The sequence below is a fragment of the Apteryx rowi genome, unplaced genomic scaffold (genome assembly GCF_003343035.1).
Source record: "Apteryx rowi isolate R43461 unplaced genomic scaffold, aptRow1 scaffold_119, whole genome shotgun sequence".
NCBI lineage: Eukaryota > Metazoa > Chordata > Aves > Apterygiformes > Apterygidae > Apteryx > Apteryx rowi.
Genome location: NW_020447408.1, coordinates 1,664,484 through 1,686,648, shown reverse-complemented (window position 1 = coordinate 1,686,648; position 22,165 = coordinate 1,664,484). Strand labels below are relative to the sequence as shown.

The 22,165-nt window shown below is 60.9% G+C and overlaps 1 protein-coding gene across 1 annotated transcript in view; it reads left to right on the top strand.

Annotated features, from left to right (window-relative positions):
* The first annotated feature begins 162 nt into the window (after nucleotides 1-162).
* Nucleotides 163-22,165, top strand: part of RAB26 (RAB26, member RAS oncogene family) — a 39,135-nt gene continuing 17,132 nt past the window's right edge. Inside the window, exons 1-2 of the mRNA XM_026085756.1 lie at nucleotides 163-245; nucleotides 1,123-1,233. Of these exons, the coding sequence (XP_025941541.1) occupies nucleotides 1,126-1,233 (108 nt within the window). The 5' untranslated portion in view covers nucleotides 163-245; nucleotides 1,123-1,125. The remainder of the gene's footprint in view (nucleotides 246-1,122; nucleotides 1,234-22,165) is intronic.

Genomic DNA, 22,165 nt, shown 5'->3' with positions numbered 1-22,165 from the left:
GGAGCCGGCGGCCTTGGGAAGAGCAAAGTTGGCTGCTTCCACGCAGGCTCGGGGCGGTTGAACCCGGCGGCTTCCCTAAAATGGAGCCAGCCCCCCTCGGCGCTGCCCCTCGACGGCGCCTCCCCGGGCGGGGGCTCGTCGCGCCGCGGTGCCCCCGGGACGCCAGAAAGCGCCGGTAGCAAATCCCGCTGATAGCTGCCTTGCTGGTTCTGAATCAGCGGTGGAGAGAAATTGCTCCATATTCAGTAAATATGTTTGTTAAGCGTTTGCTTGCTTTTTTTCCCCCTTTTTTTTAACCCTTCTCTTAAGGCTCATGAGCTCTGCCCAAGGTAACTGCTAAGTGTTGTCACCGGGGCAGGGGGCCGCGGGCTCGGTGCCGGCCAGCGGCATTGCATGGGGCGACCTGCTCGAGGACGGGTGTCCGGAAAGTTATGCTGTGTTATACCGTTTTGTGCTAAAAATGAGATATTCCCCCCCCCCCGCCCCCGATCCCCCCCCCCCTTGCAACCTTCCCTCGGATCTCATTCACAGAAATACACTGTGAAATTCTGTGGATTTCCTGCCCTCGCCGCGGCAGGATCGGGAGCGAGGTGCTGCCCCCGCGCCCTGCCGGTATCGCGCCGGCGGCTCTTCCCGGCCCGCTCGTGGGTGAAGCGGCAGCGCCGTTGGCGGCGTCTTGATTTTTTCCCTTCTGATGAATCCTGCGTGGATTCGGTTTGACCCAGGGCAGCGCCTTCGTTAAAAACCATTTAAATTCAGTCACGGGCTAATGACTTACAAAGGGATAATGGCAGTCCATTTTAAGAGAGATGTAATCGTGCCGTTTAAGCGTAAAGCTGTGCAAATCAAAGCGGCTGTTAATACAGGTTTATTACGCAGCTCGGTATTTCTCAACCGCGGGAAGCTGTCGGCCTGCCAAGCCCGGTGTCCCGCTGGGACCTCGCCGGAACGGGGGGGCTCCGAGATCCGAGGACGTGGCTCTTCGGCGTGATTTATTCCCTCGAGAATAAGGAACCTGCTGCATGCTCCTGGGATTTGTCTCTTTGGGGGGAGAGGGGGAATTGCTTGGGTGGGTTTCCTTGAGGAAAAGATGGTGTTTAACCTCCCCCCCCCCCTTTGCAGGTGATGCTGGTGGGCGACTCGGGGGTTGGCAAAACGTGCTTGCTGGTGCGGTTCAAAGACGGCGCTTTCCTCGCAGGCAGCTTCATCTCCACGGTTGGAATCGACTTCAGGGTAAGCGTCTGCTAACGGCTGCGTTAAACCTGGCCGCTCCGTTCCGCTCGGGCGTGCAGCCGCTCCGCCAGGAGGTGCAGGCCTCCGGGCTCGCGTCTCGGGGCGTCGTGCAGCTGATGAGCAGGGGACAAAGTCCAGGCCTCTGCCAGGCGGTTTTGTTCGCAAATACTTGCCGATTTCCCGGGTAACTGCAGGTGTCTGCTGCCTCCTCCCTTTCCTTTCCCTCTGGTGCAGCATCCCTCGCTGTGTGGCAAATGAAACTTCGTGAGAGAATAGGTGTTTAGGGACTGGACATCTGACCAGTTAAAATATTTCCACTAGTAGTTTTCATTCTTTTTAGAGTCTTAAAAAAAAAAAAGACACAAAACAAAACCTCTGTGAAACATCTTGCAAGCAAAACTTCGCAGTGTTGTGATACTGGTGCATGGCACCAGACTGCAGGGATGTGCAAAACCCAGTTGTCAACAAAAGCAGAATCCTTTTCTCATCTGAGATGTGAAATGGAAACACAAAATGTGGGGGGGAGAAAGTTCTAACAAATTAAGGTGATGTAGCAGAGAGGCTTCTGTATRCTCAGGAAACGGAGAATGCTTTTTCCTGCCCCTTAAAGAGCTGCTTTGCTTCTGTCCATGGATCCTGTCGTTTGAGGGCTGCGTAGACTGTGCATTTTGGGATGAGAGCTGCTGTTTAAACAAAACAAAATAAAAAAACGCACGGCAGCAGCATCCTACCTGCTGCCTAGTAGTCATTGCCCCAGCGAGATGTGCAAACCCGCCTCCCTTCCCGCAGCGAGCGGAGGGAGCCGTGACCCCGCGGCTCCCGGCGAGGGGGGCGGTGGGTGCTGCCGCGGCAGCGCAGGTGCCCGTGGGACCGGCGTTTTGYGCCGTGAAGGGGTGAGATGTGGGGGGGTCGCTCACCCCTTTCAAGGGAAGAAGGAGGTCTTGCACGGGGGGAGGAATGCGTAAACCCTCGAGCGGGCAGGGGGAGGCAGTGCCCAGAAATGATGGTGTTGGGCAGCTTTTGCAGTTTGAAGGGACCGACGGTGCTGTGACAGCTGGAGGAACCGGGCTCGTGTCTCGGTGCTGCTGCAGGTCTCCCGTGCCGGGGGCGCACGAGCAATCGAATATTGCTATTTCCATGGGAGCAGCTTGCGTGCACAGTGCTGGGAGCAGTCGCAGGCGCCGGGGTCCTGCGGTTATCCCCGAGCTGTTACTAAATGAGCAACAGCGTTGGAGGGTGTCCAGGTGCTTTATAGCTCTGCTTTTATTTAAGGGAAACCGTCCCTGGGAGCGAGGCAGCCTCGCTAAGCCTCTGCAGCTGCTCTTGGCCTCTGGGCTCTCCAGATGTGCAGCAAAAGGCCCCGCTGCAGGGAGGGCAGGTAGCAGCGCGTTTCTCCATTATCCCCTTTTCCTGGGAGCGTGTTTGTGATAAGAGATCTCTGAACTGAAAGATTAGCTCTGTTCCTGCTGGCGGCCCTGGAAGCATCCACTGCTGGTGCGGGGCCGTTGGGAGCCGCACTCCTCGGCGCTCCCRTCTCTCAGCCGCGTCCTCGGCACGGCACGCGGGCGAGTGGTCTCCGGGGCTGCGTGTTCCCTGCCGCGAGAGCAGGCTTCACGGAGAAAAAYGTCCTGTCGATGCTTGTGTCGTTTTGTTTTATATTGAAGGGGTGGTAGTCCAAAGAGAGGAGACTCTAAGGTAATAAAAATGGTATTGCGCTCTTGTAAAAGCTGAAGAGGGACTGCTCTAGTGCCTCCGGAGTCTGAGTCTTTGAAGGTTTTCCATATTTCTTGACAAGAAGGGAAAAAAAAAACACCGGATGTCTTAGAATTTACCCCGTTCTGGTTCCTGGCTGCGGTTGGGTTGAACCGATAGCCAGGCRAGCGGAGTGGAGTCGCTGCAGGCGTTTTCCCGTCCCCTGGGGCTGGCGCCGAGCCCATTCCCGCAGGGCGCTGTGCCACGCGYGGCCGCCCCTCGCCTGGAGCGTGGGTGGCATCTTTGCAGGGAGCCATGGCCGCGGTGGCCTCCTGAATGTGCTGCGGTCCGGGGCGCTGCCGTGCGCGCCCTGAACCCGTCGCCCGGGGATGGGGTGAGACGAAAGGGGAACGGGGCTGCTGCCGAGTTTCGCTGCAGAAATCGCATCAGGGAGACGCGCTGGCAGGCTCTGGAGGGACGAGGGAGCTCCGTGGGCGGAGAGGAAGAGGCCGCCGCGCCGCGGCCCTGGTAGCTCTTGCTACCAAAGCAACAGCCTTCGGCACGGCTGGCTGGAGTCGCTGGCCCGAGGATTAGGGACTTGCTGCGCCTCGCTGGCGCTTCCCGAACCATCTGCTTCGCCAAAGCCGCGGGAAGGCAGCTCCGGCCCRCGGTGCCTGGCTCATGCCGCAGCCTCCTGCGGGGAAGGGCAGCGCGGTTCAGGTCGCTGTGCTGGGGAGAAAACGGCTCAAGAAATCCAGCTCCGGTGTTGAATTTAACGAGGAACCTGGAAACGGAGCAGCAGGCTTGTTCCGCCCCAAAGGGGTGGTTAAAAAGCTGCAGTCTGGGTCCGTCTGCAAAGGAACGTTGGAATAAAAGCAGGCGACCGCGTTGGCTTGCCCTGCGYGCGCGGTGCAGCACCGTGCCGGGGCGCCGTGCTCGCTCTTTCTGCAGGGATTCGGCGCGCGTGGCGATGCACGGGAAGAGGCACGTTCCTCCGGGAGCGCCGCGAACGCCCTGGAGCCGTCGTTCCTGCCAGGCGCGCAGGCGTTTCTCAGCCGACCCGTGCAGCCGCTGGTGCAGCGTGCGTGCAGCGCCGGCGTGCCGGTGCTCTGCGCGGCTCCGGCGTGCCGCGGTGCAGTAGCTTTGGCTCCGTTTCCGCGCCACGGCGGGTTCGGCGGCGTGTCGGCGCCTCCTCTCCGTAGCCTGCAGCCCTCCTTGGCGCCTCTTCCCTGGCACCTGCATGCTCCCGACGTGCCCTTTCCGACAAGCAGCGTTTCCGGACTTGCTAGAGCCTTGCACCGGGTGCGGGCAAAAGCGTCGGGTGTTGCTGTGCCTGTGATCCAGAGCAGAGGCGAAAATACAACCTTGACAGCTTCCCGGCAGCCTGAATACCCGATGTGAGCACACGGCATTGAAATCCTTCCCGGAGGGAGCCTGCGCTTTCCTTCACACGCCTTCTGATGTCTTATTTTTATTTTTGTTCCCCCCCCCCAGAACTCTTCTCAGTAGCATCCCAGACCTTTCTCTTGGAGGATTTCTCAGATCAGCGTCTCTACGTTGCTTGTCAGCTGGTGTACGAACAACAACTTTATAGTGCAGTGGCTGGTAAAAGAGATGAGGGAATGCTCAAAGCTTTTTGGAAAAAAAGTGTTTTTTTCCTGCACATAGGTTTTTGGTACAGAGCTGCCTTATGGGCTACAACTGGCCGAGTTACAGGGCTCGGTAAAGGTACTAAGTCGGAGCCATAATTTTGTACAAAGGTAATTACACAGTATTTCAGCTGTTCTTAAAATGAAAAGTGTTTTATTACTGATTGCATTGATTGATACCAAGGGCAGTCTTAAAATCCTGTGACTTATTGATCAGAGTGCTGAAACTACTGCTGCTGAGGAGCAATCCAATTAGGGTTAATTTACTTCTGTAATAGAGCTGCTAGCAGTACGTATATTTGAAATGGGCAGATTATACAACAAGAGGGATCATATACGTGCCCTAAAACTTAGTACTATCATCTTCGTAAAGCACCAATAATCTTCTCTGTGTGTGGAAATGGCTTTTTGATTATACGTCTCCGTTCCCATTAAGATGATGCTGTTTGCAGGGGCTGYGGAATTGGGCCCCTCTCGCCGCTGGCGTTGCGAGGCGGACGAAACGCCGAGCTGATGCCGCTGGAGGCTCCTGCTGCAAGAGCACGTTTGGTTTTTTAATTCCTGCATATCTGATAACGAAGCTGTCCCCTCGCAGCTCCTTTTCCCTGCAATCCCAGGGTCTGGGATCAGATTCTCTGCCTGAAGCAAACCAGCCTGTTGGTGAYGGGTCGCGGGAGCGCGGGCTGGCGGCTGCTGGCCATCGCCGCGTGCTGCGGGCGATGCTCATTAACCGGTCCGAGCGCTGCCGATGCACTCCGTCTCCTGTGCCGGGGGGGCCGGTGCCTCCGGGGTCCCGGCGGGCTGGGGGTCAGCGGCTGGTTTTCAAGGATGTCAAACCATGAGATACGCGCCAAGCTGCAGCTGATGGGTTACGTGGGCCTGAGCAAATCTRAATGAATAGAAATCCATTTAAAATTAATCTGGCGTTACAATTCCTAGTGGCCTCTTAGGGTTTTTTCCCCCCCCTCATCATTTTATGTTACGGAGAACCTCTCGCGTTTTATTGTTTGTTTGCAATAGTCTCTTAAACGGAAAAGGTTATTGTTCTAAACAAATTTGGAAAACGAAATGGAATGATACTAGGGAAATAAAGATGTTTCTGTTATGGAAAAAACGCCTCAAAATGGTACCTCTTTGCTTCTCGGTTTGGAAGCATGAAGCCCTTCAGCCTCTTTCCTTCTTAGAATGGATTTCTATTGCGGGAGCATTTTTAGCTCCTCAGGAAATATCACTCCTCTGCTCTGGAAAAGCGCCAGAGCTCTCGTGAGGCTCTGTGCAACCCGGGGCTGCCAAGCTGCGGCTTTGGATAACGATGAAAATGCTTATTAGCACCGAGCCCCAACCCGCCGCTGCCGCGCGCGCGAAGCTCGGGCCGAGCGGCGCCTCTGATAGCGTCCGGCRCTGCCATCCGAGGGAGCGGTCGCGGGGCAGAAATGCCTGCCCGGATCACCGGGCTGCTTCCTGCAGGGAGAAGGGCCCAGAATTATTTCTTTCCTTCCAGTTTCCCCACCTCGGCACGGAGCTTGGGTGCCTCGGGGCTCCCCAGCCTTTGACGGGGGGAGAAGCAGCCAGCGGGGAAATCGGGCAGCTCTTGGATGGGATCTCGGTTTATCTGCAGGTCTGCGCGGGAGGTCTCGGTTCGCCCGGGATGTTCGGCATCCTTCCCAGCGGCTGGTTTGTTTCTGCAGCCGGCGCTCCGTGCAGTCGCCCCCACGGGTGCCCCCGCTCCGCTCGCCCGCGGCGTGGATCGGCAAACAGGCTGAGCAAACACCGTCTCCGCTCCCGACGTCTCCGTCGCAGCCGTTGCCTTGGGGCTTTCCAGCCATCGCTAGACGACCGGAGGATCTGCCAGCAGAGCCGTGCCGGCCGGGCGCCAGGCCTTCCTCCCGGCCCGCGGGGTCTTCCTCGCCACCGCGGCTCATGGAGGGGCATCGCCCCGTCGGTGAGGGCACGGCGAGCCCTGGGGTCCGGGGAGCTGGGCCGTGCTGCTGCACCCCGGACCCCTTTCCCTGATGAAGGCTCTGGGCGCTTTGGGATCCGGCTTTGCAGTGTATCCCACTTGGCGGCGGCTCCCACGCCGCAGGGCTCCGCGCTTTCTCTTGGAGTTTGCAGAGATGTGCGCGTGTTAAGATTTTTGCGCTAATTGGACCCAAAATGAAAAGAACATGGGAAAAAAAAGAAAAAATTAACGCCAAGACTCCTCTCCTTGGAAAGAGGCACTAACGAGTTCCTTTGCATTAGCAGGGGAGCTGGTTCCCGTTAGTCAGTGCGACGAAACCATACGGAGATGCTTTTCTGGGTGAGCTCAGAGCGGAGCTGCCCTTGGTTTCTTCCCAGGCGCGTAGCGGTATCGCTCCTTTTGGTCAATGCTGTTACGCGGCAAGCGTCCTCGTCCACGCCGTGTGCGCGCGCCGGCTCCTCCGGGTGCCGTGGGAGGAGGTGGGAGAGCCCCGGCTGGGAGCAGGGTGCAGCCTGGGCGAGCCGCCCCGGCACGGCCTCCGAGCGGGCAGCTGCTCCCGGGAATGTTTCCCCTAAGGATCGGGCTCTGGCTCTCATCGGTTTGYGCTAATTTGCATAGAAAATCTCTCTGCCGGTTGCTAATCGGGGCGAGCCCTGTGGCTGCCCATGGCGTGCCCCTGTGCGCCGCGGGGAATCGGGCGAGCTCCCGATGGGAGCGCTCTTTGCTCCGGCCTCGGCTCGGCCGCAGTCGATCTCCGCGCTGGAGCGGTTGCTGTGCTGCAAATAGAAGCTGCCATTTGTGACCCTGAGCTTTAAGGACTCTTGATTACATTCAGCCCCTGCACTTCCCTGGAGCCGGAATCAGCAGTCGGTAATATGATTTTTGCTTGAGAAATTTGTTGTAGCTCTATGGGGTTTTTTTGCAAATGTGTGTGCACAAAATGCCCGATGCTGGGTGACGGGCTGGCTCCGTCGGCACGCTCAGCTTTGCAGGAGAGATGCAAAGCCCTGTTCCAGCAAGGCGGGATGCGTGGACCGACTGGCCGCGACCTGGCTTTGGCAAGCCTGAGCCTCGGTCTCCGCGAGGTGCCGGGCGGTGGGCGAGCAGCTGGGGCACTGCGCGGCCGCCACGCTGCTCCGGGCTTTGCACGGCAGCTGGGGTGCAGGCGTCCTCCCCGGCGCCGCCGAGCAGCTCAGGACCGCAAAGCCCGGGGCTGGTTCCTATCTCGGTTGGCATCGAGTGTTAGCAGGGCCAATTTCTGATGGATCTTTCTATACAAAATTAGTCGTGAACATGAGAGGAAAGGCAGTCTGGATGTCAAGCAGAAAGCTGCCACCGCCGGAGCGGGGCCCTGCTCCGGGGCAGTTGCTGCAAGCCCAAATGAAGTGGATTTAGGTGGATCTCCTCGTGGGCAGCCRGGGTCTCAGGGCACCGCCTGCGTCTCCTGGGCTGACTTCTGGGTTTCCCCTTCGTGGCGCCGCGGGGGCCAACGTTTGGGCTGGGAAGGGATCCTTGCGTGCGCGCCCGTGCTGCGACGCGGGAGGCGCCGGGCGGACGCGTGTGCCGATGTGCCGGTACTACGGGTGTTTTCCCAGCAGCTCTTTGTCTGGAATTGGCTTGTTCTGTATCTCTCATTGCTGTGTGCATTTTAATAGAATCCGGTGGCTGATCTCATACGTCTGCGTTTTTTATATTTGCTATAAGGAAAGCTGGGCTAAAGTTGCCTGCAGCTTTGCTGCAATATTTTCCACCCATTCCCAGCATCTAGGAGCGCGTGTGTCCCGTCACGGCCGCCGCAGGGGCCCGTCTGTCCCTGCCACCGGCCGCGGGGCTGGCCGAACCCGGCGGGGGCTCGGAGCGCGTTGAGGCTACGCGTGGAAATTCACCTTTGTTTTATCCGTGCATTTAACGCCTGGCTCTCAGGGTGGCGGCTCTTCTGCAGCCGCTGCTGGTTYCTGTTTCCCTGCTCCCAGGACGGGCTCTCCGGGCAGGAAACCGTCGTTCCGCCTCGAAGCCACGGCCCCGCTTTGCTCCCGGCTGCTGCCCTGCTCCCTTGCAGGGGGACGCCGCTCCGGCAGCTCCTCGTCGCTCCTCGCCTKCCATTTGCACGCAGGGGCTCAGCTGCCAAGCGATGCTGGGAGCAGAGCCCGGGGCCGGCTGCACCCCCTTGCTCACATCTGCTAGTGTTTTATTCATGTTCCTTCTGCTCTTACGTTTGAAAAAATAACGCACCGCCTCGGTGCGCTCTGATCCTGCAGCGCGCCCGCAAGCTGCAAGCACGAGCGTGCCGCCGGTAATCCCAGCGGGCAGCAAACCCGGTTCCTGCYGCAGGGAAGGCAGGAAGAAATGAGATTAAAGTCCTCAAAGCAGAGAGGTGCGCAAGTGGTGCTCGGAGCGAGAGGCTGGGCCGGCCTCGGAGACGCCGAGCCCTTTCCCCGTCCGCGGGACGTGCCGGTGGGGAGCGAGCGCCCGTCCTCCYGCCGGCCACGGGGTCCCAGCCCCGGCTTGGTGGCGATTCCCTCTTGGGCCCCCCTCGGCAAAACGTTTTYGGCCGAGTTTCCTAACGCTCGTCCGCGCTCGGAGGAAAACGGGTTCGAACGCATAAGTCTTTCCGCATGGCGCGCGCCTGCCAGGACACCCGAAACACGAACCACGCTCGTGCGAGGGGCCAGGAAAAATAACGATCCCTTGTCTTGCGTCCAGACTCTTCCRCTGCGGATGCAAACCGAGAGCCGGGCTTGGGCGGCGGAGATGCGGCGGTGGGATTTCCATCCCCACGGCCGCTGCTGCCCGGCGCCTTCCCGCCATTGGGAGGGTCCTCGTGGGTCCGGCTCTCTCCAGGCTAGTGGGAATAAAAGGTTTAATGAGCTCCGCCGGAGGGCAGGCAGCCTCGGGTCCTCCGGGCTGCTCGGGCGCTGCAGCGTTAAAAAGCACCTTCAGGAGCTGCTGGCAAAAGGGAAGGAAACCACCGAGCTGCTGGCTGTAACCTGCTTCGGGRCTGTGGATCTGCTGGCGGAGGCGCTTCTCCCCGTTAGAGCTGCGAGACCGTTTAAAAACCCATTATAGGGATGGGGACCAACACGCTGGAGACTGAACCGGAAAATGCAATTCCCGTAAATAGGCCGATGGGAGYGAGCTGGCGAGTCCGCGTGCCGGCGGCTCTGCTGACTGCCACGGGGCTCGTCTCCGTCGTGCCAGCCCTGTCTTCTCCCACCCGAGACCCGTCGGCCCCCCGTGCCGCTTCGCTCGCGGTCCAGACCCGCCTGGGAAGAGGACGCGGCGGCGGCGGCGGTCTCCTGGCAGCCTCGCGCTGCTCTTCGTGGCAGTGGCCGGGACCGTCGGCAGCAGAGGGGATGCAATCCGGGCGAAGACGCGGCTCCTTGCGTCCGTGCCTTGCCCTCCGAGGCAGCTCACCCCGTCCTGGCAGGAGACGCGGCCTCTCCCGCCCCAGGGCTGAAACAAAGCACGGTCCGTTTGCACGCTGAGCATCCAAAGCAAATCTGCTTGTTTCTGTGTGTGGAGAACACAAGCCGACTGGCTCCCGAGGCCCTTCAGTGTCTGACCAGAATGGCTTAATTTCGTAATGCTTTAACTTCTTTTCCAGGCAAGTTGCACAGTGGTGCAGAAGACACTTGAAAAGTGGTGTCCGGATGCGTGTGTTTTAATTAAGACGTCCCCTTGCAGAGGCGGTGGAAGCCGGGGTGCACTGGGCAAATGGCTGGTGTCCTGCTCCGGCTGATGTGCTCTTGTCCTCGGCGCACAAGCGGCTCCCCAGGGACGGTGCCATCCCCAGCACAGGGAGAGGTGCTGCCCTCCCGCGGGTGCTCCCSCTCCTCCTGGCCTCTCGTCACCCTTCTTTCACCTTTATTTTTGCAACGCCCGCAGCAGCCTCTCCCTGCAGGGTTGCCCGTCTCAGGGAAGGGAAGCGTTGCTTTGCATAGCGTAAAGTTGCACGAGTGGCGATGTTTGGCCGTAATTTGGTGATGGGGCTTTGGAGTTTCTTGCAGRAAGTGCCCAAGAGCTCTGCTGCGAGCGGGAATTCATCAGCGCAGGAGGAGCGGGATGGTGCAGCCACCACACACAAAACCCTTGTTGCTGCGCCGGCGGGAGGGCGCCCGTGCCAAGAGGTGCCCAGGGCCGCCCCGCGGTGCCTGGCGCCCGCGTGGAGCYGGACAGTCGTCCTCGCCCGGGAGAGGAGCGGCGGTGCTACAATCCCGGGCATGCGGGAGCCGCGACGCCTTGGCCGCTTCCGGCACATGGCGGGGCTGATCCGGGGCTGCTCAGGGTGCTGGGGCTGCAAGGGAGTGTTTTACCGCCTGTAAAACATCTAAATGGGCGTTAGAGCCAGGCTAAATGATTTGGATCTTCGGTGGCATAAACTTGGCTTAAATCTGCTTTTTATTTGTGATAAAATGTTGAGTTTGGCCGCGCAGAACTGGGGTTTTGTCTGAGCGTGGAGGGAAGGAGGCTCGGCCAGCGGGAAGGGCGGCCGCGCACCTGCGCCATGGGCTGGCCAGCGCTGCCGTCCCGCCGGTGCATGTTTGGGGCGGCAGGGGACTCGGCCGGGGGACTCCCCCCTGGGAGTGACGGGCAGCGGGAGGCACAGTGCTGTGTGCAGCAATTTGGCTTTGGCTGGCGCTGGGGAGGGCGTTGCAAAATATGTACCTGAAGGAATGGATTAACGTGTCGAGCAAGGAAATCCCCGTGCTGGCGCTGCCCTGGCGCAGCTCGCGCTGGCCGGTACAACTGCGCTTGCCCGCGCTGCCGCAGCTGCGGCAATAGGGAGAGGGCAGCAGCGGGAGCGTCGTGCAGCCTGGCTGCGCTGCCCCGGAGCTGGCATGGGTGGGAGCTGTCCCCGCCGGAGCGTCGCCCGGCCGCTGGGACAGCTTCCCTCCCTTTCGTCCTCTTCCGAAAGAGCCGCTTTCCTCCTTTGACCTGCAAAAGGGCGAGAGAGAGACCTGAGCTGGGGAGGTTACGGGTCGATACCCCGCGCGCAGGGCTTCTGTGGCGCCCTGCGATGATAACGCCGAGCGTTAGTGCAGGGCAGCGATGAGCCTGGCCCGGCATTCGTTGTGCCCCGAAGCTCCGAGCGGCAAGAGCCCCTGCCAGATTGCCTCCCTTTTAAAGAGAGGGGGAAAAAAAAAGAAAGAAAAAATCCCATCCAAGTGCATCCGAACCGTGTTTCTAGTCCGCGAGCGCTGCCAGCGTGTTGCACGTCTGAGCRATTGTCCACTCGTCCTTGGCTGGCGCCGAGGAGGGATGCGGGTTACTATGGTAATCGGGAATTTGAAGATCAAGCGCTTGTTTACCTGCAGCAGCGTTGCCCTTAGGAAGCTAAATACTGTGTAGGCGCCGTCCCCGGGGGGCAGTGGGCACCGCGCCGGTCCTGCGCGGCCATGCCAGGGCGAACCCGCGGCATCCCGCCGTGCCGCCGCTCTGGCTGCAGTGGGGTCTCAGGTGCCGCGTGCGTGTGTGCATGCGCATCCTCGCGCCGCCGCCAGCCGGAGCGGCGGGATGCCTCACGGCCATCTGCTGCCGTGGATCGCGGAAAAGGGTTTGGCAAGTGGAGGGGGCTTTGCCGGAGCAGCAAAGCTCCCTGCACCGCGCCGGGCGCCGGCGAAGCGGGGACGCGGCTGTGCCTGCTGCTGCTCCTCTCCCTGCGAGAGGGCCGGAGCTGCCAGCGCTCGCGCTGCAAGYGCTCTCCGGAGGACCGGTACGATCCATACAGCTCTGCTTGTCTGCCAGGGGCATGGAGCGTTTTTAATCCTAGCTAAGCACCGGATAATCGCCTTGAGGGATTGCAAAGCCTCTCAGAAACAACAGCAAATATTTCATGTTTGTACACGCATGGGAAAAATTATTTCTCACCAGTCGTAACTAAGAGCTGCCAGGAGCTGGTGCTCCGTCAGCTTTGGGGGGTGACTCCGGGTGTCCCGGTCCGCAGGAGTCCCGGCCAAGGAGGAGCCTGGGGGCAAGCAAGGGGCCTCGCTCCCCTTCCGCGAGTCTGCGTTCCCGGCCGGGGCAGCAGCTCCGCGCTGCCGAAGGGACCCGCGCGCGGGAACCTGGCTTAGTTGTTATCCCAAATGCACAAGCCTCTTTGGGCGGAATTGGTTAAAGACGGTATCGTGGGGCTTACTGCAGAGAAGGGCTTAGGCCAAAGCTTGAAAAGCGTCGAGATTCGCTCCTAGAAGCRAGGCTGGACTTTCACGCGTTCGGTGCACGTCGAGCGCGGACACGGACTAGTTTAAAAAATCAGCAAGCGTTAAAGGCTTTTGGCGGAGCGTGTCCCGGAGCGCCGTGACGCCGGGCGGGCACGGCTGCAGACGGGCTTGTTTCTCGCCCGATTTTTTGCGGATACCCTTCGAGGTCTCTCGCCCGGAGGGGACGCGCCTGCCCGGAGACGGCTCCGAAGGGCAAAACCCCTCCGAGCCGGGGACTGGAGCATCCCGCGGCCGGGAGCGAGGGGAAGCTCCTGCGCCTCGTGGGGCTTCTCCCGGGGGGGGGGGGGGCTCCCAAGCCGGTGCTAGGGAAGGGCCGGAGCCCGGGGGGGGACGTTAACGTTAAAGGAGACGGTGTGTCCGGGCGGAGGGGGCAATAAACGCAAACACGCCGCCTGCGTACGGTTCAGCGGYGAGAAAAAAAAAGGTCTTTCTGCGGCAGCCCTGGGACCCCGTGGAGCCGCGACGTTCCTGCGCCCGAGCGACGCGTTCGGGAAATGGAGGCGTTCGCTTTCCACGCGTCGCTTACGCCGGCGTCTCCATGGAAACCGCTGGGCTGCGTTCCCCCCCTCCCGCTGACGGGCCCTGTGAGGGCCGCTCCGAGGGAGAAGCTTGCGTGACGCGCGCCGTTTTGTGGCGTTCGGGCTGTTGTTAGCGGAGCTCCGCCGAGCCGCCGGGCTTTTAGACGTCTCCGTGTCGCACGGTCCTCCGCTCGGCTGCGGGGGAAGAGGGAAGGGCGAGGGCGGCCTGCCGCGAGCGCCGGGGCGCTGAGCCGGCTGCGGGGCCGCGACGCTTCCCAGCCCCCCCCCCCCCCGCCTTCGCCCTCGCTTGCGTCTCTCCGCTCCCGGTTAGCGGAAGGCACTCGAGGCCGAGGCTGCCCGGCRCCTCTCCCTGYGCCCRCGGAGGTGTTGGCATCCTCTCTCCGGTGTCCTTTGCCCCAGCCCGTAAAACCACCCCTTATTAAGGCTTTTCCGCCCCAAAGCAGAGCGCCAGAGGCTGCTGGAGGCTCCAGGCCCTCTGCGGGAAGCGCGCGGACGGCGCTGGCCGGCACCTCGGCCAGAGCAGGGATGCTCGGCCTTTGGCCTCCATTTCCCAGCTCGGTTTCCCTCCGATCAGTTGGGTACCGGCAGATCCCCTTGGCAGCACCTGCCTGCCTCGCCGCTTCCTCTGAGCCGATGGCTAAGGAAAACACGAGCAAACAGTGAAAACTACCTGCTCTCCGGCTGGATTAACGATTAAGCAAAGCCGTTACGGGGGAGTTTGCAGAGAAGACCACTGCTTGAGGGACCTCCCTGTGGAGGAGGTTTCCGGATGAACGTCTGGTTTCCGGACGGGCATCCCTGTCTGCACGGATTTGGGCTGGTTGGGTGTTAAAGCACCGAGCAGGGACCTGGGCAGCTCGGCATCGGTTCGGCCCCTTTTCCGCGCGCGCTGGCCGTGGGGGCCAAGTTCCTTGGGTTTGGTTTGGTTTTTTTCCCCCCCAGCGTTAAGCGCGCTCGGCTCTCGGACCGCGGGGGAATAGCCAGCCATCTCGCTTGGGTCGCCGCCGTGGGAAAACGGCATTTCCCTGCCGCCCCGGCGCGCCCGGCAGCTCGCTCTCCCATCCCGCCGTCTGGAAACCCGTCTTCGCTCCCTCCCACGGCTTCGAYGCTTTTTATTTAGCCGCGCTTGCCGCGGGCCTCGGCGGAAGCGCCGGGGGATTGTTGCTACTCGCAGCCTCTCTTTTTAGCGCCGAGCGGGGATTTGGCAGGAGCGCCGGGCAGCCCACGCGGCTCCCGGCAGGAGCTCGCGCCTCTGCCCGCGCCCGGGAAGCGCGGGGACGCGGKCGCTCGGGGGCCAGTGTGCCGTGCTGTGCTGTGCCGCGCCGGTCTCCCTGCGGCGTTCCCGCCGGGAGGACGGGCAGAGCCTTTGGAGCGGGAGCTGCGGCCACGGGGCCGGACCCCTTTGCTTTMGCTTTGCAGCCGCCCGCCGGCACCTTGCAAATGTGCTGGCGGCGGCGCGGCGTGCGCCTGCGGGAGGAGGAAGCAGGGCGGGCTGGGGGGAGACCCGTGTCGCCGCAGACCGGGGCTGCGGTGCAGCCCTGGGGAGCAGTYGCAGTTTGTGCATTTATTTTCCGCCTCCGTCACGCGCCCTGCGGGGTTTTGCACCACGGTGAAGGGGCGCCGGAGCGTGCCGGGCCAGCAGACTGCCGGGAGGGAGCCGGAGCCGGATCTTGGAGGYGGTGCAAGTCGTTACGCCGCTGGCGTGGGCTTGCTCAGACGCACAGGAATCAATGGTCCCTGAAAGCCGACCAGAGAAGAGCGTTCCCAGGAGAGCATGCATCACAAATTTTGGATGAGCGGGCTTTGCTTTCCCCCCGTGCACTGGCACCGGCAACGCTCCCGGCTGCACGTGCACCGCTGCTGGCATGCTGCCGCAGAGCCGCACCTGGAGCGCTCGGTGCAGCACGGACCTCGCGGGGCAGCCACCGCCGCTGGGCTGCGACGTGCCCGGCTGCCTGCGCCCCGGCTCTTTGATGCAGTTTGCTGCGGGGTTTCGTTCAGGCAGAGCTTTCTCAGCCCCATTAACATGCCGTGTGTATAAATGCGCACGAATTAATGTGAGAAGCGTTTGACAACGCCTAAAATAACTTTGTTCCTGAGCAAGCGTTAACGCAYGGCGTATGTGCTTTTCCTCCTGATTAGCGCGCGCATGAGGTCGGGCGGCTCCTGGGCGCAGCCGGCTCGCGGTCCCCGGGGCCGGCAGAGCTGGGACGCGGCAGCGGAAGAGCAGCGAGCGGAGGCGCTCCCGGGGCACGAATCCCCGCGGCTCGGCTCGGAGGTGCAAATCCTCTCCAGAGGACCCTGGCTCCTTCAGCCCCAATCGTTAGCTGGCGTTTGGGTCTTCCAAGGGCTGTTCTAGCGGGACAAAAATGAAGGCAACCACCTGTGGGTTCTGGTTCAGTTTTATTTGCAAAAAAAGGGTTTCCAAATGTCTCCCGCTCTGAGCAGGGTGGAGAGCGGAGCAGGCAGTGTCTTTGCTCTGCAGTCTCCGGCGTGCTACTCCTGCAAGCCCGGCACAGAAAGCAGCAAACCTGCCTCTTCTCCGCGGCTGCCGGCGGCTCTACCCTTCCCGACGCCCCAGGGCTCCCTCCTGCCGCCGGCCGGATCTGTGCCAAAGGCTGCTGGGTGGCCCAGCCGGCATCCGGGACTTGGGGTGTGCGGTGCCGAGGTTTTCGCTGTTTCGCCTCCCTGGCCATCCTACCCGGCTCACGGCCCCTCCACCATGCAGCCTCACCGGGCGCGCTGGGAGAGCGAGCGGATGGGTTTTATTTAATTGGGTGTAATTATACTGTTTCTTCCAAAATCTGTGTCTCAGCATCCTCTTGTGCGTCACCTGGGGAAGGAAGCTGGCTTGAGCAAACGTGGAAGCAATTAGGTATTTTCCTGCTGACTTGCACGTGTTTGGAAACCCTTCCGCAGCTCTTCTGCGAGACATCCGGGCGGCAGCCGTTGGAGCACGGCTCTGGCGCGTGCCCGGCTCYGGCGCGTGCCCCAGCGGGGTGCCTTGCGGCTTTTCGGGCACGCCGCAGYGGGACACGGGGCGCGGGACACCCGCGCTGCAGAAGCCTGGACCTGCCTTTGCAGGAGCTGGGAACGCAGACCCGGCRGCAGATGGGGCTCGGAGCCTCCCCGGCAGGATCGTCTCCCTCCGTGAGCAGTGAAAGCCTTCGTGATCCCTCGCTGCGGCTGACTCAACAGCTGCCACTTTCTGGGGAAGGTGATTGACTGATTCGGGGCTGTTACGGCAGCGGGTCTCGGCGGTGCGGAGCGGCGTGCCGCCCGCGCGGTGCGTGCTCGGCACCCTGCGGTCGCGGGGGCACGTTTTGCGCGGGCGGGCGCRTGCCGGAGCAGCGGCGCGACACGTGCAGCGCATCGGCAGCGGCCCTGTGGCTACGGCTTGATTGCTGTTTTCTAGAACTTTTCATCTGACTTTTACTAGGGAGCTTCTGCACTTACGGCACCAGTTTTTCTTTTTCAGCAATGACGTGTGCTTGCAGAATGGCTTTGAGGTTGGTTCGGGGTATTTTTTTTGTGTCTGCAGACGTAACTTTTTGTCAGGTGAAAGTTGGCAATCTCCTCTCTGTTCTCCGGGAAGCAGGAAACCAAGCTTTCCTCCTAGGAAAGGAGGAGCAGGAGAGGAGCGAAGGATGAGACCAAATCCCGGAGATGTGCCGCGTGGTGCCGGAGCCGGGGCAGCACTGGAGCCGAGCTGTGGCAGAGCGGCTCCCTCTCCCCGTCCCTCAGGCCAGGCGCCGCCGAGCCGGCGTGTCCCCCCTCCGTTCATAAGCAGCTTGCAGCGTTCCTGCACCCGGCAGTCGGGATTATCKCTGCTAACTGCTGCCGAGGTGTTTCGAGGTGCCAGCGATAGACTGTCGAGAGGCTGCCGGCGTTGGACTCGGTGCCCCAGCCGAGCGGGGCGGTGGGGAAGGGAGGCTGCTGCCAGCACGCCGTTATTTTGCATTGCGCTGGTCTCTTTTCTGTCCCCTTCTGCCCAGCAGCTGCCGCTCGCTCGTGTGCAGCGGCCGCTCTTCCCGCGGGCGAAGCGTGCCGGCTCGGGGCAACACAGCCACCCTCGCCGACAGCACGTCGGAGGCTGGTGCCCATCCCGTGTTTCTGCAGGTGTTGCACCAACGTGTGCATGAAGACCTCTGCTCCGCTCTGCAGCGGTTTTCCTGGATTTCCCAGATTCCGGCTGGGGCAGCAGCCAGCGGCCCGTGACAGCGCTGGCGGGAGCTGCTGAGCCGCGCGCTGCTGCGTGGCCTGTCCTCATGCCGGAGCTGCGCTTCGGCTGTAGAAAAACGGGACAGCTGCTGCGTATCCCAGAGACGGCCTGACCCCGTCCTGCAGCCRGCTGCGCGCCTTCGCTCTGGCTAGCGACAGCCGATAAAACGTGCGTTTGCCGCCCTGGAGCCGGGCTCCGTTTGCATTTGCCCACCAGGCTGCAGCGGTTCCCGCGGTGGCCGCGCTGCGCCTGTCCGGGCTGCGCTCAGCCGTGTCCCTGGCACGGGGCCGGCGCGCCCTTCCCTGGGAGGGAAGCGAAGCCTTTGGGATCCTTGGCTGCTCTTTGCTTTGGTGAGCTGTGCTGCAAGGCTGGCTTTGACTTATTGCAGTGCATCTTAAAAATTGTTATTTGGGAACGCGAGCGCCGTTCCCTGCCCGCCTGCTCGGTGCCGCTGGGCTCCGGGGACGCTGGCAGGTATGGGCAGACGGAGCAGCGAGGGTTTAGTTGCTTCCTAAAAGCCAGTTTTCCCCTTCCGTGCAGCACGGGTGCCGAGGGATTTTTCCRCGTCGTTTCCCATTTTAGCAGAGCTGAGAGAAGCGGGCAGGCTGTGGCATGGAGCAAGCCAACCTTGCAGAGAGTCTGCTCCTCCTGCACTAAAAAAGCGGGAATTGGGGGCTATCGCTAGACAGAAGAAAAACCTTCTCAAAGATCAAAGTCCCGATTTTAATTAAAATGCAGGCTGACATTCAGTAGTGCGCTGTGCCCCGCGTTAGCATTCACGAGAGCTCGTGTTGCCGGTTTTTTGTGTAAGCAGTGAGTGGTTTTGAGCTGCCGCCTCTGTGGCTTTGCAGAGGTAAATCCAAGGTGAAGGCACACTTTCCGCTTATCCCGAGATCTCCGCGAGGCTTAATTTGGGCTTGTTCTTCTGCGGTTTGCACGGAGAGGAGGGGGGAGCGGCGCGGGGAGCGCTGAGGCTGCTGTGCCAGCTGCACCTCTGTCGGCTGCTGGCAGGATTTGGGTGGATTCATCGGTGTGTACCGGAGCAGAGCGCTCGGCAGCAAGGATGAGGCGAAACCTCAAACCCCCTCACCWGGACTTTGGGAAGCAAATGGACTGCGGAGCAGGTTTCACCTGGTCTGCAGCACAAATCCGTTTCCGGACACGGCAGAAATGGGCTGGGGGTTCGGYGGAGCGCCAAGACACGTTGCCTGTCCTTCCCAGTGTTTTAATGGACTTGCACAGATTTCAAAAAATCTGGTTATAACCATTTAGTCGCTCTTATTTCCCTAAATTCTTTCCTTTAAGGATTTGGCTGGACTTGTGCTCCCACCAAGCAGAAAACCTGACTTTCCAGAGCTGCCTGGTGTTTCAGCTGGAGGTGAAAGATGTGTGCGTTTGTGCGGCTACGTGATAAAAAGCTGCAGATTCATTTGTCAGATCTTTGGGGAGTTTTTTTTTAGGGATGAGAAGTGCTATTTAACAAGGCTGCGTGCAAAGTTGTCTCCAGAAGGTACTCGGTTACTGCCAGGTGCTGCTCGGATGTTTGCTGCTGGATATTCAGACCTGGCTTGTTTGTTTGTTTGTTAGTTGGATTGCAAAGTGATGTCTGAAACTTTGGGAAAGTTTCCTTCTGTTTCGGTGCCGGCCCTGCAGCGCGGACCAGCCTGGCTTCCCCCGGGCCGTGCCTCGGGCTGTCATTGCAAAGACAACTAGCCGCATGCGCCGTGCTAAGCAGGGTGGTCTCGGTGGCCAGAGCTTGAGAGCCCTTTTCAGGGGCACCTTCAGCCAGGCAAAGTGAATCCACTAAGTCAAGGGAAGTTATATTTTTATAGCGGAGGTTTTGCTGGGGTCAGATGAGGCTCTCTGCAAAAGGCTGGCTTTGTAGCTCAGAAACCGAATTAAAATATTCTTCAGGCCAAATGGAAAATGATTGGACCCAGCATAACGCCATGAAAAATTAATCCCTACTGATTGCTTCCTGTGCCCGAGGGCTGCTCAGCTGGGTGAGGGCYGAGGAGGAGGATGGCGGCGTTGGCAGCGGCTGCACGGTGACTYTCCCTTCCGGTGAAACGAGCCGCTGCCTGCTGTTCCGGGGCCGGGCTCGGTTAAACTCCTCCTGAGCTGGGGGGGTCTGTGCGTTGGGAGCGGGACGGCTGCTGCAGCACTTAAAACGCGATTCCCGGGACCCTGGTCCCAGGCATAACGGGGTTGAGGCAGAACCTGGGAGCCCGGAGGAGGCGGCTCGCTGGATGGCCTCGGTCCCCGGGTTTTGCAGCAACGTCCGCGCAGGGGACGAGGTCTCGTGGCCCCRGTGGCGCTGCACCCCGTTTGGGACCATGGGCAGCCAGAGCCAGGCTTTGGGGGATGCATCCGTGAGGCCCTGCGGTGCTCCGGGATGGTTGCGCTGTTTAGCGACGTCTTTGGAGGCGGCGGGGCCGGGGTGGGAGCGGGAGCGGGGCCGGGCTGCCGCAGCCGAGTGCCGGCGGCGCTCGGGGACTTGCTGCTGCGGAGGCGTCAAGCAGGCAATTACTGCCGCGGCGGAGAGCTGCTGCTGGAGCAGGGGCAGCGGAAAAGCCGCAATGAACAGGCACGAGCTGCTCCAGCAGCCCATCTGCCTCCGCTCTGCTCGGCAGCTTACGAGGGGTTTTATTCTTTGTTTTCCTCCGCGTCGGCCCCAGAGCGGGAGCCCGGGGCGCTGGTGCGCGGTGCAAGCTCGCCCCGGTCCCCACGGGGATGGCGGAGCAGCGGGGCCACCCCGTCGTTTGGACAGGGTTTTGGGGTGAATCCAGCCGGGTCTCACTAAGGCCAAATTGCTGGGCGTCATGGCGCGGGTGCAAACCCCCGAGGCGGTCGGGGGGATGATGCTGCGGGCGTAATGGGAGCATTAAATAAAGCAGAGCACCCTGACGGGGACAGGCTGCTTTAGCATAAAAATTGATGCAAGGTTTTATTTCCCCCCAGGAGTAGAGTAAACAAGTCTCCGTACAGCATTAATTGATGAGCTTTTCTTCTTTCTTGCAGTGCTGACAGGCACTCTGCGCACGGTAAATGAAAAATGGTATCGCAGTAAATGCTCTGTAAAGATCCCTGTTCTGCGTTGCTGTGCAGTATGTCCTTGATGAAGGAAACGAAAATAAACATGTTGAGCACCCAGTTACTTACTCTCCGTATTGGCGCGGAGCTGCGTGAGCCGTCTCTGCCCCCTTTGTTGCCTGGTTTAGAAGCGAGCAYGGATGTTTTTAAAAATACCCGTTCTATTATAAAGTAGAAAAAAAGATGGAGCGGGTGAGTAATGCAGCCCCGGCCTTGGCGGTGGCGCGGCGGGAGCAGGGGGGACGCGTGGCGTGCGCCCTCCAGCTGCTCCCGGGACCCGCTGCGAAGCAGAGCGTGGCTTTCTTTGGAAAACACGTGCTCGCGGCCCCGGGCCGGGCAGGCGGCGCGCGCGTCCTGGGAAAAAGGCTGAAATCCMTATCTATAGCTGCAGGGTGCAACCGCCCGGCGCCCCTGCCCGGGCACGGAGCTGTTTCATCTCCTGCGTTGCACGGGCTGTGCTTCTGAAACCCTTTTTTGCTAACGCGCGGGCCGATCGGCRAGCTATTTCTTCCCTCCTCGGAGGCCGCGCACGAGGAAGCTTTGCGGCATATGTTGCCTGCGCTTCGAGGAGCATCGCCCGTGCTTCCCTGCGCGGTGGTGATGGCGAGACCAGCCCGGCCCAAACCGCTTTGAAAGCTAGCGCGCAGCCGAGAGAAGAGCTGATAAGGTGCTAGCMCTTAAACATTTATTCCCAGTTGCTATTCATCACTCCCAGTGAATCTCGATGTCAAAAGCGCAGATTGCTGCGTAGCGTCGGCCTCCTGCTCTTCCTTTTCTGCATCCGCAGCAGAAACGCAGGGCTGCGAATCCGAGCAACCTCTGCCTCTCCCGCGGGAGCCTGCGCGGGCGATCCGTGTTTAATGCCGGACATTACTGCCGTCCGGTGGCCGCCCGCTCCCTGAGGCGGTGCACGGCGCACCGTCCCTGCCGAAAGCAGGGCCTGYGGCAGCTCTGAGCAAAAGAGCCAAACTGGCAGAATTTGCACCTCATTATCGCCTTCGCTGCTCAAAAGCAAGCCGGGAGCCCTGCCGGCCGCTGGGGACTTGGCAGCGGTTTTGCTCGGAGCAGCTTTCCRGCCCGGGAGGGGACGGTGTGTGTTCAGCGGGTTGGAGTGGTTTGTGCTGGGTGATGTGCTCAGGTAGTGCAATAAAATCAGCGTGGTGTGCGGGCTGGCTCGCACCGGTGCCGGTGGGAATTCGACCCCGGCTCGCTGGGAGCTGGCTGGGACGGGGCAGGAGCCCCTCGTGGCCCTAAAATATATAATATTCCCTGCTTTGTTGCTCTGTTGTGAAACTGTGCTGCGTGCTGGAAGCTGCCAAAACGACTCTCCYGGGCTGGAAGTGAGCAGTAATTTGATTTTTTTCTATTTTCCCTCARCATCAAAAATCACCCAACTTGGTTGCTTGAGGGACCGAGTTTTTAGGCAGCTGTTTGCCCCACGAGAACGAAGCGGGGAGCTGCTTCTCGAGCCCGGGTTCGGCAGCCTGCTGCAGCCACGGAAGGTGCTGAGCTGCCAGCTCAGCTCGCTGGCGGGAGCACGCRCGCGGGGGGAAACT